Here is a 16,475-nt window from a genome sequence, read left to right on the forward strand (position 1 = left end):
TTAGTTATCAATAAGTTATCGGCTTTTAAAATTCGAATTCACAATTTGGCAGTTAAATTTATGATTTTTCTTGTTTTTATTTAGGAAAACCAATATTAAATCAAATAAAATAACACTATTTTAATTAATTTCCATATATAAAATATTGTGCTTAGCACTAAATATTTGACTTCATGAAGGGCTTGAGCATCTCATTGAAGGACTTCGGTACTGATTTCTGGTTCATTGGGGTGTTGAGGGCAGCATCGAACATGCGCTCGTAGACATTGCCATCGAACGATCCCAGGGTAGAGTTCAGCTGCAGGTCACTGAAGTCAAAGCCATCCACAATAGCCACAGCATCAGGTCGCAGCTTGGTCAACACGGTTTCCAAACGATCCTGCAGCCTGCGTAGATCCGTATCCGTCAGTTGAATAAACTGTAAGATTGAGAGAGTAATATTAATCTTCTTTCTAATCACAGAAGCTCCAACTTACCCTCAGCAAATTGCTCATTTGGTTCAAGGTCTCCTTGACCAGATACAACTCCAAAAGGTTCTCCAGAACACAATTAAGAGATGCAGATCGGGTCTGGGACTTGGGTCCAGTCACCTCATCAGTGAAAGAGGAGAAAACGAACGCGCGACCATGAAGCTGAAGGTAACCAAGCGAGAGAGATGTTTAGTCATTACCAATAGTTCAAAGTCCATTTAAAGTTGGTAAACTAACCTCAGCTGCCTGGGTAAATTCAATCCCTGTGTGATTTGCCGCATTCTCCTCGGTTTCTCCTCTTGACAAGCGAGCCAAAAGGCTCTTGAAAGCCAAGCGAGTCTTGCTGCAATATTATTTAACTTAAAAAAGGATTAACTCTAGCCATATTATCTTAACTCACTTGGCTGCTGTGTACTTCATTGCCTTCACCATGTTCTCCCAGCTGCCTGTCCAGGTGCCAAAATCTGGATTCTTCTGCACTTCGGCCAGGTATTGAACGGTGGGCGCCAAAGGAGCTCCACTCAACGCCGAGCGCCAGGACTTCATCAAGAAGCGTCCAATCTGGAGAAGGAGCACAGTGTTCTCACCCTCGTAAGTGCAGGCTGCGGTGGCCAGCGCATAAAAGTTGCTCATGTTGGAAGAGGAGAGGTAACCGTGGCCGCCACAGCCCAGACGCAATCTCTCCACTCCGGCGGCTGAATCGACGGCGCTGGTTACCTTCAAAGCACAGGACAGGGAATGCAGCTCAGGCAGGCGTTCATATTTTCCATTTTCAATGTCCTTAATGGTCTGTTCATAGAGATTCCATAGATAATCGCTACTCATGGCATAAGCTAAGCTGGTGGCGATCTCCGGAAAGAGTTTCATCTGCTGGGTGACATGATCCATGATCTGTGGCTCTCGTTCTCTGGAAGCCGGAAGATTGTGCTGGTTTGGAATATTAATCTAGCTGTTTACTAAAACTCACTTGGGATTTATGGGACTTTGGCGACGAACGGCAGAGTATCTAGTGGCAATGGTGGCAGCCGCCGCCAGATATGCGGCATTATTCCGGACAATCAAACACCGGGAGCGAACCATGGCAAAGTAGTTGAGCACACTATTCGGACTGCTGACAAAGGATCCATCGGCATTAACCTTGGCATAGCGCATCAGCATGCGCGTGCGTGGAATCCTCACATTCTTCAGGCCCAGGAAACCATGGTTCGTTCCAATATAGCCCATCTTTTTGCCAATGTCACCGATGTGGACACCTGGAAGGGGCTCAAACGTCTCCTCATCGCGCACCTGGACGAAGAACATGTGTGGGCCCTTGAACTGACCATTGATATACAGCTGCGCCATCACCAAGCAGTAGTTGCAGCATTGGCCCACTGCAGGAGATTAAACATAAGTAAAAGTTGAGTTACAAACGGCTATATGAACTTACAGCCTGCTGCCCACCACTTGTAGGAGGATATCTTGGGCGTATTTAGCACAAACTCATCTGTTTTCGGATCGTAATCAGCCCGTGTTTCGAGTCCTCGCAAATAAGTTCCGTGTCCCAGTTCTGTTTGGGCATAGGTGGCAGAAATCTCGAAGCGTTCCACCCGTTTCCCGAAATCCTCGTACTGCTCTGGAGTGCAATGTGCCTGCAAAGCTTTGACCAGCATCACGTACATCACGCTGAAGGGATTTCCTCCTGGCACAAGGCACCACATGACTGGCTGTTCATAAAGGTTTCTAAGTGATATAGAGGTATTTCCTAGGATTAGTTAGGAAGCTTGAGGGGTATCCTTTGAGAAACACCCACGGCCAGTACTCATTTCCGCCGGGATTCCGCTCCTGTTGCAGGCAACGCAGCTTCTGGGCGGCTTCGAGGGCAGCTCGCATGGTGAACTCGTTGATTTCCTCGTGGGATTTGGCCTCCAATTTCATCACTTCATTCAGGTCCACATCCTTTTCTAAATAGGAACCTGGCAAGGAAAATAGGTCAAGTCTGGAGTTTTTAAGGGATGTGATCGTGGTGGTTGACTTACGGACTTCCCGGTTAAATTTTAGAATCTCCTTTCCGCCCGCCCACCAAGCGGCAAATTCCTCAGTGCTGAGGCTCGCTCCATCCCGTTCCTTCTGCAGATCAGGATTAACGGTTATAGGGACAACTAAAGTAGGGGTCATTGTGGAGAAGGTTTAACCACGAAGCTAGCCAAATGGCAACTAAAGGCTCCCGACTAGGTTTGTCTACATAAATAAACTAATGCGGTGTTTGTCGTTCAATTGCTGATCATAAATAAGTTTATGTGGCTTTTATCGTTTGATTACATGGGCCTGCATTTAAAAATACTTTCGGTTTCAATAACAAATGTATTTATTATTAGTACTATCAATTTAGAGTGCGTCACTAGTGATGCGAAGTGGTAAACAAAACAAGATATATAAATTAAAAATTATTAGTTTTTTTTTAAATGTATACAACTTTTTTGTACTTAAGTAATTTATGTTTTAATCACTTCGAAAGGCTTAAAATCTACATAAAATTTTTATTTAAACCCGGAAAAATGTTCCCCTGTTAATTAACATAAGTAGCTATCGATATCGCAGCTATCGGTAGTGTGTCATCTCAATTATAGTTTGTTTTGGTTTTCGCTTAGCATATGATTCGTGCTTTTCCGATGGTTTTAATTAATAAAAATGCCTATAAACTTTAATATTGGCCTGCTGGGCCATGTAGACAGTGGAAAGACAACCTTGGCCAAGGCCTTGAGCTCCATATCGAGCACAGCGGCCTTTGACAAGAATCCGCAGTCGGTGGAACGTGGAATTACGTTGGATTTGGGTTTCAGCGGCACTGCAGCGGAAGGACCGCAAAGAGAGCAGCTGCAGTTCACCTTCGTAGATTGCCCCGGCCATGCGAGTCTGATACGCACTATTATAGGAGGTTTGTAAATGGATTTACCAATGGAATAGTTATTTAATAACCCACTTTTAGGTGCTCAAATCATTGATCTCATGGTGCTCGTGGTCGATGCCCAGAAGGGCATCCAAACTCAGACGGCCGAATGCCTAATCATTGGAGAGCTCCTGCAGAAGAAGCTGATTGTGGTCATCAATAAGATAGATGTGTTCCCAGCGGATCAGAGGGAGGCAAAGCTGGAGAAGCTACGCCTGCGCCTACGTAAGACCTTGGAAGCCACAAGCTTTGGTAGACAGGTGCCCATGTACGCAGTCTCTGCTCTGGAAGGAATCAACATTCAGGAGTTAAGAAATGGTCTGAGTGAGGCCTACTTTCAGCCGGAAAGGAATGTTTCGGCCCCCTTGCTGATGTACGTGGATCATTGCTTTGGCATCAGAGGCCAAGGAACCGTTTGCACGGGCACCTTGCTCCAGGGAAAAGTGCAAGTCAACGATATGATAGAGCTGCCAGCATTGAATGAGCAGCGGAAGGTGAAATCCATGCAGATGTTCCGGCAGAATGTGACCAGTGCCTCCATGGGCGATCGCATTGGCCTGTGCGTTACCCAGTTTAATGCGAAGCTCCTGGAGCGTGGAGTAATCTCCAACCCTGGCTATCTCAAACCCATTTATGCAGTGTGCCTGCAACTCAAGCCGATTCGTTACTACAAGCAGGCCATAAAATCCAAGAGTAAGCTCCATGTCTCTGTGGGTCATGACACGGTTATGGCCAATGTGACATTGTTTCGAGATACGGACCCATCACCGGACTTTCAACTGAACAGAGAGTATGAGTATGTGGAGGAGCTGCTGCCAGCAGATACTTCACCCAACGATGTAATCTTTGCCCTGCTGGAGTTTGAAAGCCCTGTTTTGGCCCCTCCGAACTCAACGCTGATTGCCTCCAAGCTGGACATGGATGTGCACAGCAGCAGCTGTAGATTGGCTTTCTGGGGTCGCATGTCCTGGCAGGCGCAGAGCGTCAACTACGCCCACGAAGTGCTACCTCAGTTAAAAATCTTCAAACGCAAGCAGAAAGTGGGAAGCATTCAGAGAGTGGTTAATGCCAACGAAGTGATTGTGCAGAATCTCTTTAAGAAGGAGGCGAAACGAGAACTTTATGTTGGAAAGGCGGTGGAGCTGTCCACGGGAGAAAGAGGACGCATCGATCGAACTTTTGGCCAGACCTCAAAGGTGGCCATTGCCTTCCAGGATTCCCTTTCCCCAGAAACAATAACCAATGTCAAAGATGTGCAAGTTTTGTTGAACTGTAAAAAGTATGTGTTTAATAAACAAGCGGGACTATTTCAGTGACAAATTATTAACAAGTGGTTTTAAAATGTTTAAAATTTAAATACTCCGCGCATTTGACAATTACATGAGCTATCGATATTTGTACTAAACTTAACAGCGGCTGTCGACTAACAGAGTGGCTTTAACAGAAGCGTTTTTATTTTTTAACGGTTTGCCGTATTTTTTTTAGAACACTTCCCCTATCGCTATTCAGTATATATCCCAGCCAAGGCGCACGGTCACACTGCATGATGAGTCCAAACAACAACAAATTGCTAAAATTGCTAAAATAACAAACAAAACATCGAAACGGAAACGTAAAATCGAAGAGTCCCCGTGTCAAAGCTCAGCCTGCTAATTGCCAGTGCAGCCACCGCCAAATCTGCACCATAACCACCCAGAACAGAGGCCAAATCCACCATCAATGTGCTGCAGTGCCGCATTTCCACTGATCCCGCTGCTGCTCCTCCTTCTCTCCTTCGCCACTACAACGCACGAGGTGAATGTCGACTGCAACGAGCTGCGGATGATGGGCCAGTTCATGTGCCCGGATCCCGGCCGAAACCACATCGATCCCAAGACTCAGCAGCTGAGAGGTTGCACAAAGGAGGGCCGCGCCCGCGTTTGGTGCATTGCCGCCGACGAGATAAACTGCACGGAAACGGGCAACGCCACCTTCACCCGCGAAGTGCCCTGCAAGTGGACGTGGGTATTGCTCAGTTCCCTTAAAAACTCAACTCTCACAGATCGTTTTTTGTTTAGGAACGGCTACCACCTGGACACCACACTGCTGCTGTCCGTTTTCCTGGGCATGTTCGGCGTGGACCGCTTCTACCTCGGCTATCCGGGCATCGGCCTGCTCAAGTTCTGCACCCTCGGCGGCATGTTCCTGGGCCAGCTCATTGACATCGTGCTGATTGCCCTGCAGGTTGTGGGACCGGCGGATGGCTCCGCCTATGTTATACCCTACTACGGTGCCGGCATTCATATTGTGCGCAGCGACAACACCACGTATCGAATGCCCAGAAACGACTGGTGATGGTTAAGGCGGCACAGCGCCTGGTGTACAGTAGATCACTTTAAGTCCTTGTTATACCTTAAGTACGGCTTATGACACTAACCGTAAGCAACGACTGAGAAGCTCCGCCGCGGAGCGAGATTCGGATAACAGAATACAGATTAGTGCATTACGCGGACCCTAGTTGATAAGTGTAAAGATTGTTGCCACCTTTGCGTAGCCTAAGTTGCATTGTTTAGTCTTAGTTACCACTGTACATGGTCCCCCATACACTCTACATCTGTATTGTAAATGTATAGGCCGCATAGACAAATTGTTTGCCAATATAACTAACGATTTTAATCAGTCTTGGTCTCCCGTGTCTCATTTTTTGCATCCCGGGAACAAAGCTACTAATTGGCCGACTTGTACTTTGATCTGATCTCTCGAACCTTTTTCGGCGTGACATCCCGCGTGGTTGACTCATCGTTAGCTAGCCAGCGCTAATCGACACACACCGGGAATCCGAATGGGAAGCTTGAGAGGAGGAGAAGAAGTTTGGGTGCATTTTCTTTGTTGGCCCTTTCATCTGATTGGCATTTCCGATATAATCAGCGGCAACGCATCAGCCAACCGGCGAGCTGTTCGATTTTAATTGCACGGCCCGAATGCCCCGTGTAACTCGATGCGTTTTAATTAGGCTCTCAATTAAGATCAAGTTTGGTTTTATCTCGAACAAGAAAGAAAGCTAACTTTGGCCAGCCAAAGTTTGTATACCCTTGCAGGTAACAATTAAAATATATCATAACTAAGCCAAAAACGCATTAATTTCGATTCGGAAAGCAGTTTTGTGTTAGTTTCTATTAATTTAAAAAAACTGCATACCAAATTTAAAATTTTAAGAAATAAAAATTTTTGGGCATTTTAGCTAATTTTAATGATGTAACCCCTTATCAAATTTCTCAAAAATGGCCAAAAAATCGATTTCTTCCGGACATGTCTAGAAAGATTCCGCTGTTAATGCTGATCAAGAATATATATGGTTTATGGGGTCGAAAATGATTCCTTGACTTAGAAAAATATTATTTTGTATTATAAAATTGGATTTTTATACCCTTATATTATAATTTCAGTCAGAAGTTTGCAACGCAGTGAAGGAGACCTTTCCCACCCTATAAAGTATATATATTCTTGATCAGCATCAACAGCTGAGTCGATCTAGTCATGTCCGTCCGTCCGCCTGTCCGTTTCTACGCAAACTAGTCCCTCAGTTTTAAAGCTATCTATGTATATGAAACTTGGCATATAGTCTTCTATATACTCTCACTGCTATATATATCTGGGCGGGGCGGATCGGACGACTATACCATATAACTGCCATACAATTGTTCGATAAATTTTGAGAACAAAAATTATTACTTGGCTGTTTGGTGAAATCAATGTGCAATTTTTTTGTGAAGGCGGCATTTATTTGGGATCGCTTGGGGAAAAATCTAATTATTTTGAAAGCAAAATCTAAATTTTTTAATTTGTTTTCTGAATTTTAAACATTTTTTTCGGATGTTTTACAATTCTTCTAAATTTTTATAAAATTGTTCTAAATTTTAAAAATTGTTCGGAATTTGAAATTTTTTTTCTGAATTTTTAACATTTTTTAGATTTTTTATATTTATTTAAGATTTTTTTTAGAATTAAACAAATTTTTTAAAATATTTTAACTGCCAAATTTGAATTTAACTGCCAAATTTGAATTTGAATTTAATGACGATCAGTTTCAGTGTGCCCAGGTGCAGTTGTAAAATAACACCTAAATTTGGATTCAAAAGGTTTGAGTCTCCGCTAACTTGCGCCGGCTCCTAAATGGTTTGAAACTTGGACATTTTATAACAGTTTATACCAGTTTTCAGCAGCTTGCTGCTGATTTCTGTTCGCCTGTTACCCCAATTTGGAAAACTGGCAATTTGCTTGGAAATGTTCGGAAATTTGGATGGGCTGCTGTAGGGATGTTGTTGTAAAAAGGTTGTTGTTGCCATAAGCTGTTGTTGTCGGCAACAAATAGGTATAAATGCATAAAATGAAATATAACAGTTTATACCAATTATTATTTTTGCCCAAATGTTTTTATAACAGTTTATACCAGTTTTCAGTCGCTTGCTGCTGGTTTCTGTTCGGCTGTTACCCCAGTTTGGAAAGCGGCCAATTTGAATGAAAAGTTTTGCTCACTGGCATCAGTGATGCTCATCTGCATCAGTGATGCTCATCTGGCTATGTTTCAATATTGGAGGGCAATAAAGTCGGGCTTAATGGCAGTGGTGCGCATGTGGATCAGTGATGATCATCTAGCTATTTTGCATTATTGGGACAAAATGGCATCTCACTAACTACCAATGATGAGCATCACTGATGGAAGTGAGCATCACTGATGGAAGTGAGCATCACTGATGGAAGTGAGCATCACTGATGGAAGTGAGCATCACTGATGGAAGTGAGCATCACTGATGGAAGTGAGCATCACTGATGGAAGTGAGCATCACTGATGGAAGTGAGCATCACTGATGGAAGTGAGCATCACTGATGGAAGTGAGCATCACTGATGCCAGTGAGCATCACTGATGGAAGTGAGCATCACTGATGGAAGTGAGCATCACTGATGGAAGTGAGCATCACTGATGGAAGTGAGCATCACTGATGCCAGTGAGCATCACTGATGGAAGTGAGCATCACTGATGGAAGTGAGCATCACTGATGCCAGTGAGCAAAACTTTTCATTCAAATTGGCCGCTTTCCAAACTGGGGTAACAGCCGAACAGAAACCAGCAGCAAGCGACTGAAAACTGGTATAAACTGTTATAAAAACATTTGGGCAAAAATAATAATTGGTATAAACTGTTATATTTCATTTTATGCATTTATACCTATTTGTTGCCGACAACAACAGCTTATGGCAACAACAACCTTTTTACAACAACATCCCTACAGCAGCCCATCCAAATTTCCGAACATTTCCAAGCAAATTGCCAGTTTTCCAAATTGGGGTAACAGGCGAACAGAAATCAGCAGCAAGCTGCTGAAAACTGGTATAAACTGTTATAAAATGTCCAAGTTTCAAACCATTTAGGAGCCGGCGCAAGTTAGCGGAGACTCAAACCTTTTGAATCCAAATTTAGGTGTTATTTTACAACTGCACCTGGGCACACTGAAACTGATCGTCATTAAATTCAAATTCAAATTTGGCAGTTAAATTCAAATTTGGCAGTTAAAATATTTTAAAAAATTTGTTTAATTCTAAAAAAAATCTTAAATAAATATAAAAAATCTAAAAAATGTTAAAAATTCAGAAAAAAAATTTCAAATTCCGAACAATTTTTAAAATTTAGAACAATTTTATAAAAATTTAGAAGAATTGTAAAACATCCGAAAAAAATGTTTAAAATTCAGAAAACAAATTAAACAAGAAAGGAAGCTCCGAAGTTTGTATACCCTTGCAGATTGGTTTCGATGTTTATATTATAGATTTAAATGCTGAAAACACTCACAAAACAGAGTTTCATTACATTTTACCTATACTTATTATGTTTACAGTTTGACAGTTACAGTTTTACATTCCCAGTTTTACATTTTCTCTACATCTACCGATCGGTTTATATGGCAGCTATATGATATAGTTGTCCGATTTTTATGAAATTTATACCATAATTCTAGAATAATAAAAAAAGCTTATACCTTAGAGTAGAAAAACATACGTTGAAAAACAACGAAGCTATAATTTTTTTTCCTATTTATTTCTCGATCGTTCCTATGGCAGCTATATCATATAGTCGTCCGATTTTGATAAAATTTATACCAAAATTCTAAAATAATATAGAATGGCCATATCTAAAAAATGGTGCAAAAATGTTGAAAAACATCAAAGTTCTAATTTTTTTTCTACAAATATATCGAACATTTGTATTGCAGCTATATGATATAGTCGTCCGATCCGGCCCTTTCCGACATATATAGCAGTGAGAGCATATAGAAGACTATATGCAAAGTTTCATTCAGATAGCTTTAAAACTGAGGGACTAGTTTGCGTAGAAACAGACAGACGGACAGACAGACAGACGGACAGACAGACAGACGGACAGACAGACAGACGGACAGACGGACATAGCTAGATCGACTCGGCTGTTTATGCTGATCAAGAATATATATACTTTATAGGGTCGGAAACGTCTCCTTCACTGCGTTGCAAACTTCTGACTGAAATTATAATACCCTGCAAGGGTATAAAAATTTAGATTTTGCTTTCAAAATAATTAGATTATTCCCCAAGCGATCCCAAATAAATGCCGCCTTCACAAAAAAATTGCACATTGATTTCACCAAACAGCCAAGTAATAATTTTTGTTCTCAAAATTTATCGAACAATTGTATGGCAGTTATATGATATAGTCGTCCGATCCGCCCCGTCCAGATATATATAGCAGTGAGAGTATATAGAAGACTATATGCCAAGTTTTATATACATACATAGATAGCTTTAAAACTGAGGGACTAGTTTGCGTAGAAACGGACAGGCGGACGGACGGACATGACTAGATCGACTCAGCTGTTGATGCTGATAAAGAATATATATACTTTATAGGGTGGGAAAGGTCTCCTTCACTGCGTTCCAAACTTCTGACTGAAATTATAATACCCTGCAAGGGTATAAAAATTATAGCTTCGTTGTTTTTCAACGTATGTTTATCTACTCTCAGATATAAGCTTTTTTTATTATTCTAGAATTTTGGTATAAATTTTATAAAAATCGGACAACTATATCATATAGCTGCCATAGAAGCGATCGGTAAATTTATAAAATATGTAAAGCTGGGAATGTAAAACTGAAACTGTCAACTGTAAACATAATAAGTATAGGTAAAATGTAATGAAACTCTGTTTTGTGAGTGTTTTCAGCATTTAAATCTATAGTATAAACATCGAAACCAATCTGCAAGGGTATACAAACTTCGGCGTGCCGAAGTTAGCTTCCTTTCTTGTTTATATTAAAAAACTTCTTGATTTTTTTTTAATTAAAAATATCATAACTCGGCCAAAAGAGCATTAATTTTAAATCGGAAAACTGTTCTGTGCAAGATTTTCAACAGTTAATAAATCTGCGTACTTCATTTAAAAATTTTGAAAATTCAATTTTTTATCAAAATCAAAAATTTTAATGATGTAACCCCTTATAAAATTTTGCAAAAATGGCAAAAAAATCGATTTCTTCCTGGCATATCTAGAAAGATTCCCCTGTTGATGCTGATCAAGAATATATATACTTTATAGGGTCGGAAACGTCTCCTTCACTGCGTTGCAAACTTCTGACTGAAATTATAATACCCTGCAAGGGTATAAAAAGGGTGAGTGTTGCATGCAAATCTGATGAATGACCGATGTAGCTTTAATTAACAACGAAGATGGTAACTTCTTTAAGGAAAGAGAAGTATATAGGATGTAGATGATTACTTCTTTAAGGAAAGAGAAGTATATAGGATGTATTTTTCAATAAATAAAAAACAGATTACTAAAAGAATTAAGAAGTTAAGAAGTTCGAAATTATATTTACTACATATTTTTCAATGTAAATATAAATATTAAACTAATTTATTTTACCTTTTTCCTTAACTATATCATTAGTTTTATATAGTTTTCAGACTTGAAAAACCAATTAAGTTATTCCCAGTGCTTGCCAAACTGCTTACCAAACAGTTTAAAAACCACTACACCCCTCAAACTGTCCACGTCCTCCTCCTCTGCGTTGGCCTAGGCAACGGTAAGTAATACCATAATACACAACCGCAACGCCCCATGCCCCACCCGTCACTGAAATTGGCAATGCACTGACCTCGGCCACGCCCACCGCCCATTTTATTGTTATGTAGACAAGTGGACATGCGGAGAAGAGCTTTTCAATTAGCCGGGCCAGAAGAGTTGACAATATGTTGTTGATATGTCGCAGTGGAAGCGGATCCGTTGTCGTCCGTACACCTAATTACAGTATGAGAGTCGTGCCGCCTGTGTAAACATCAAGGGGGAAGGCATACGGAGAGGTTGGGGGAAAAGAGGCTAGGAGGAGCAGTCAGTCACTGGGGGAAAATATAGTAATTTTGTATGGGGAGGTAGAAGGATAATATAAAAATTATAATAATAAGTATTCATTTCATATTGATTTTAGGGGTATCTTTATACATTTTAGATAGATAATTAATCACTAATTAATTTAAATATATTTATTATTGTAATCTGAATTTATTTAATCTGAATATTTAATCACTTTTTTGCCTTTTTATTAAATTATTTAAAAAATAAGACTCCTTGCCATTTCTCTCCGTGCAGCACTTGATCTTTGGCGGCAGACATCCCCCCATCTGTGTACTATTTACTCCTTCTGGCCATTCTTCTTGGTCTTGGACCTTTGGCCATATGCACATATCGCTTACCAACGTTTCGTTTTCAGGGGGCAAATGAACTCTGCGCCATTAGGGAAATTTGAGGAGCTTGTTTGTAAGCCGGCTGTTTGTTTTTGTTGCGCGCGCGTGGTAACCTTATGGAAAATGCCCAGAGCCCCCAAGAACCCCCAAAAACCCCCAGATCCCACCTAGATCCCGCAGAGCCAAAAGATCTGCCCCCGCCGATTTGTTGACTCTCTGACTGGCCGCAAACTATTTCACAACTCCAGGCGTACCCAATATGGGATTATTCCCACCTGACTCTCCTCCAGAAATAGCCACAATAATAGCGACAATAGCGACCGAGTCACATATTGGCCAATTGCAAATATTTACCAGTATCAAAATAGCATCGATGCGATGCGCAAACTGCTCCGCATTAGAGTACAACGTATATATAGCATATAGAAGCGTAGGGCGGAGACAGAGACGCTCGACGGGTTTACTATTTGCTCAGGGCTTAGGAGCTCAACGCTTAATTACGCTCAAGTGGCGTGGAAAATTGTGGGGCGGGATTCTCAGATTTCCACCCGCCCACTCGACCCGATGACGTTTATGCCAAATTGCTTTGCTTTGTTAAACGGAGGGGTATATAGAGGGGGAGTCCTATGCAAATAACGAGCGGCATTTAATGAAACGCAATTATTTAATTTTACAGACTGCGTCACGGTTCCCACCTGGCGAATGCATATTGCAATGCTCCAACGTCGGCATCGGCATCGACATGGGCTTTGGATCATAAATAATGACTGGGCCAGTGACAAAATCCCTGGCCTGGGAAACCCAGCTAGCTCTGAAGTCTGATGCTGAAGTTTAAGCCAAAGCCAAAAGCCGAGTTTCGTTCGTGATAACTGCAATTTTCCGGCCACAACTACAGATACAATGAGTGCATAAATCATCTCCAGCTCAACTTAACTCAACTTAGCTCAGCTGCAACTCTGTGGCATTTTCCTAGCGTGCTGCTGCTGCTGCAGATTTTCCAACAACAAAAAAATAAACAACAACTAAAATGCACCGCATAAATGTCAAATGCCTGGCAGTTTGATTTGGCCGCGGGTTAAGTGTGAATTATCCCAGGGCCTCGGAACTCTCAGCACCATTTGTACGTTGTCTCATCTGCAGAATGCATTTAAGAGCTTTAAGTGCTATTATCGCATATTCGAGGCGAATGCCACAAGACACATTTTGCATTCGGATTGTGGCTGTCAGTGGCGAGCTTTGGGAATTATAATAAATGGTTATATTTTCTTTGGTGGAAAGGAGTGGGAAGAGTGTCCTCTACTAGTTGGTGGAAATAATATTTAGGAAGAGTTTTAAGAAGACTTAACCTTCTTGCATTATTTAATTAATTGTTTAACTTAACGTTTGCTATTATAATTATTTAAAAACAAGTGAACAGGTATTTTAAAATTCTGCGAGGAAACTACTTTCGGAAGGTAGTAATGAAAGTTCTTTATAAGTACATCAAAGTCCATTTACTTGAATGGGATTTTTTTGATCTTATCAATTATACTTTTTAATCACCTGATCAAAAACCTCATAATTTCACATGCCTCTGTAATTAAAGGCATTTTTTTCCATTGAGCACCAAAAAAGTGTATTCAAATATTTGCCACCTGTTCTTTATTTGTTTTATTTATCTTTCGGCTGGTACTATTTGTTTGGGAGTTAACTTCTTTGCCTGAGATTTTCAGAATAAGACTTTTCTATTTATAAATGAAATATATTTCTTGGTAATGTTTAGCCTGAATTGTGAAATAGGAAACTTATAATATACATATAGAATTTATTACTTATTAGAAATTAAAACTATTCTTTGTTCTTTAAGAGTCTTGTTAGTCATTCTCAACATTTCCGTTTTGTAAGCACTTCAAAAAGCCTTCTAATTTCAACTGACTTTCGTTTGATCCTATCATTCCACCTGACACTTACCTGACACTCACCTGGTAATCAGCTGCTTCTGCTCCAAAGTCGGCCAATTTCACCTGACAACCGGCGATCTTATCGGCCAACCATTATACATTGTTTACCCACACTTGAACTTCAATTCATTCATGGATCGCAGAACGAAAAGCAATCTAATCGATACTACGCCCCAATGGCATGGAATGCTCCTCCTATCAGTCGCGGGGGAAATACCCTGAGAGCCTGAGCCCCCAGCACGCGGAGCTGTCAAAACAAAGAAGTCGGCGCAGACAGCGCGGAATGCCAGTTGACAAATTCTAATTGGCAAAAGTTCCCGGAATTGAATCGAATCGAGGGGAATTGAGTAGTTGCCTGCGTTAAGTTAAGGTGTGCTTGATTTGATACCAGCTCGGGCAGGGGTGGCAGTATTCAAGTACCCAAGTACCCAGCACGGGTAGTAATGATGGGCCGTGTGGCGCTTCTCATGTTCCCCTTGTTAACACTTCGCCACCAACGGCAATCCATTCGAGAGGTGTTCATTTCGCCGAGGAATGTGTGAATGTAGATTGAAATTTGATTTCAATTGCAACTGTTGAGGGGCTGCGCCTTTGATGTTGCTAACATATATCAAAATGGGACTGTCTCACTATATTTATGCACTTTGGAAAATATTATTGTAATTTTTGGGAGTGACAAAGAAATGTTTTTTAAGAAGAATGTTAACCGAAAATTAAAAGAACATCAGTAGTTTTTGTTTAGATCTTAGGAAGTACCAATGCTCCTTACATTTTATATTATTCGTTAAATAAATATAGAAATAATGTACTTTAAAGAAACAAATGAACTGTTATATTAAAATAATATACCATATAAATATTGCAGTTGATTAAGTTTAATTTATAATTTAATTAAAATATATTATTAACCCAAAACCTTGACTTTGTTGGAATCATTTTCCAAAGTCGAATTATTTTCTTAAATTTAATTTCAAGCTATTTTAGTAAAGGTTTTCCTGTTTGTAATATTAATTTTAAACACGATTTTAAAATATTCCTAATAAATTGATCTTTATAATTATGCACTTTTTAGAATTAATTTGATATTGCTCGAAGATCCTTATCCTTTTATATTACTCTCATCTTACATGTGCAAATAGGAAACTAATATAGTTACTATAATTTTTTCTCTCTGTGCAGTTAATTAGCAACGAACGTTTGTCGCCAGAGTCTCCTCAACCCCCCCACATAAAACAGCCCCTCCAAATTCCATCTCGAAAAGCGGAGCAAAGTGCGAGCCCCCAAAAAATCGAACCGCGAAGGCCCCAATCCTCTGCCGCAGCGCTGCTTGCGTCGCTGCCTAGACTTCGGCTTGCGACACGAAGGCATAGCCGAGCGTAGACGAAGGCGGAGGGACCACTTCGGCTGGCACGCTTGGCACTCGGCAGCTTGGCAGCGTTCAACGTTCAGCGTTTTTTCCAGTTCTCCTTCAGCTGCGCCGGCGAGCGGTGCGATTTTGAAAAACGCTCGAAAAGTGCTTTGGAAATTTCGAATTGCTGGCCAGGAAAATCACTTGTACTGCCCAGAGGAAATTCGCGCGGGATTTTCCACCACAGTTCGTGACAAAGATCGCTCGTTAGCCAGTAATTCCGGCGCAAAATATAGTTAAATTAATACAAAAACCAGCTCGTAAACACGGAATAAAAGTAATAATAATAAAAATTCTTATCAACGCGACGACAAGCGGGCCTAAGGCGGGCTTAGAATGATTCTCTGATATTTTCCGCTCCGACTTTCCGACTTTTTCTGCGTGTGCTAATGCGTCTATTTATTTGCACTTGCCGCTGGGAGCGTTTTCGTTTTCCAATTGGCGCGCAATTCCATTGAGCTTGCATTGGGATCGAAATCGAATGCAAATTGTGAATTGTGAGCGGTGAATTGCGCGAACTGTGAGTTGCACTTGCCAGCAAATTGAACCTTTGACGCGGACAACGTGGCGTATGCGTAATCTGTGGCAAGCGAATGTAAATTTAAATCAAAATCAGAATCAAAAGTAGAAATGAAAAGCGCGCGCCGGCTCAAATAATATTATGCCCAAGTGAGTTCCAAGTGTGTCTCCCCCCTGTCTCTCTCTCTCTCTCTGAAGCGCGAAAAAAATAAGAAAATAATAAAAAATAGACCCAGGCGAAAAAAGCAATTGAAAATGCGATTCATATCGGCCAGAATAACATCAGCGGCAGCAACAACAACAGCAACAAAATGATCGCGGGCAACATGTCAAGCATAATTAATTTTCGATTCCGCCGATCGTACTCCTCATCTGGAAATCTGGAAGTGTAATTACGGGTAAAGCTCCTCGCCACCACCTTACTTCCCTCTCTGTCTCTCTCTCTCCTTTGTAATTAAT

At 41.0% G+C, this 16,475-nt stretch overlaps 4 protein-coding genes across 6 annotated transcripts in view; 3 read left to right on the forward strand and 1 right to left on the reverse strand.

Moving 5' to 3' along the window:
* Window positions 1-137: 137 nt before the first annotated feature.
* Window positions 138-2,899, reverse strand: LOC108074752 (acyl-coenzyme A oxidase 1-like). Of its 2 annotated transcripts, XM_017166926.2 has the most exons (8): window positions 2,489-2,899; window positions 2,263-2,425; window positions 1,900-2,192; window positions 1,438-1,843; window positions 871-1,377; window positions 708-813; window positions 477-632; window positions 138-418 (listed from the first exon to the last, which is right to left on the reverse strand). In XM_017166926.2, exons 1-8 carry the CDS (start codon window positions 2,625-2,627, stop codon window positions 158-160), a joined length of 2,031 nt encoding a protein of 676 aa, XP_017022415.1. In that variant the 5' UTR covers window positions 2,628-2,899; the 3' UTR covers window positions 138-157. The 2 variants fall into 2 exon arrangements, with proteins under 2 accessions (XP_017022415.1, XP_070140155.1); XM_070284054.1 differs by lacking the exon at window positions 2,489-2,899 and having other exon boundaries at window positions 1,900-2,214; window positions 2,272-2,290.
* Window positions 2,900-3,094: 195 nt separating this feature from the next.
* Window positions 3,095-4,716, forward strand: eEFSec (eukaryotic translation elongation factor, selenocysteine-specific). Its single transcript, XM_017166932.2, has 2 exons — window positions 3,095-3,387; window positions 3,439-4,716. The coding sequence occupies exons 1-2, from the start codon at window positions 3,141-3,143 to the stop codon at window positions 4,713-4,715; spliced, it is 1,524 nt and encodes a 507-aa protein (XP_017022421.1). The 5' UTR covers window positions 3,095-3,140; the 3' UTR covers window position 4,716.
* Window positions 4,717-4,920: 204 nt separating this feature from the next.
* bisc (TM2 domain-containing protein 1 biscotti) lies at window positions 4,921-6,059 on the forward strand. Its single transcript, XM_017166933.2, has 2 exons — window positions 4,921-5,399; window positions 5,457-6,059. The coding sequence occupies exons 1-2, from the start codon at window positions 5,119-5,121 to the stop codon at window positions 5,731-5,733; spliced, it is 558 nt and encodes a 185-aa protein (XP_017022422.1). The 5' UTR covers window positions 4,921-5,118; the 3' UTR covers window positions 5,734-6,059.
* A 9,508-nt stretch (window positions 6,060-15,567) lies between these two features.
* cv-2 (crossveinless 2) overlaps window positions 15,568-16,475 on the forward strand; it is a 28,123-nt gene continuing 27,215 nt past the window's right edge. Inside the window, exon 1 of one of the 2 annotated variants that reach the window (XM_017166907.3) lies at window positions 15,568-16,414. The gene's annotated coding sequence lies outside the window, so the exon portion shown is untranslated. The remainder of the gene's footprint in view (window positions 16,415-16,475) is intronic. The other variant, XM_017166909.3, reaches the window with a different exon arrangement.

Source organism: Drosophila kikkawai, chromosome 2R, assembly GCF_030179895.1.
Source record: "Drosophila kikkawai strain 14028-0561.14 chromosome 2R, DkikHiC1v2, whole genome shotgun sequence".
In the NCBI taxonomy this organism is placed as follows: Eukaryota; Metazoa; Arthropoda; class Insecta; order Diptera; family Drosophilidae; genus Drosophila; species Drosophila kikkawai.

Excerpts from the sequence above, each read along its gene's own strand:
- LOC108074752 (XM_017166926.2), bottom strand. The coding sequence starts at position 2,627 with ATGACCCCTACTTTAGTTGTCCCTATAACCGTTAATCCTGATCTGCAG. Across the intron at positions 1,844-1,899 it reads CAAGTGGTGGGCAGCAGGCT|TGGGCCAATGCTGCAACTAC; the intron begins GTAAGTTCATAT and ends AATCTCCTGCAG. Across the intron at positions 419-476 it reads AAATGAGCAATTTGCTGAGG|TTTATTCAACTGACGGATAC; the intron begins GTAAGTTGGAGC and ends TCAATCTTACAG.
- eEFSec (XM_017166932.2), top strand. The coding sequence starts at position 3,141 with ATGCCTATAAACTTTAATATTGGCCTGCTGGGCCATGTAGACAGTGGA. Across the intron at positions 3,388-3,438 it reads GATACGCACTATTATAGGAG|GTGCTCAAATCATTGATCTC; the intron begins GTTTGTAAATGG and ends ACCCACTTTTAG.
- bisc (XM_017166933.2), top strand. The coding sequence starts at position 5,119 with ATGTGCTGCAGTGCCGCATTTCCACTGATCCCGCTGCTGCTCCTCCTT. Across the intron at positions 5,400-5,456 it reads GAAGTGCCCTGCAAGTGGAC|GAACGGCTACCACCTGGACA; the intron begins GTGGGTATTGCT and ends TTTTTTGTTTAG.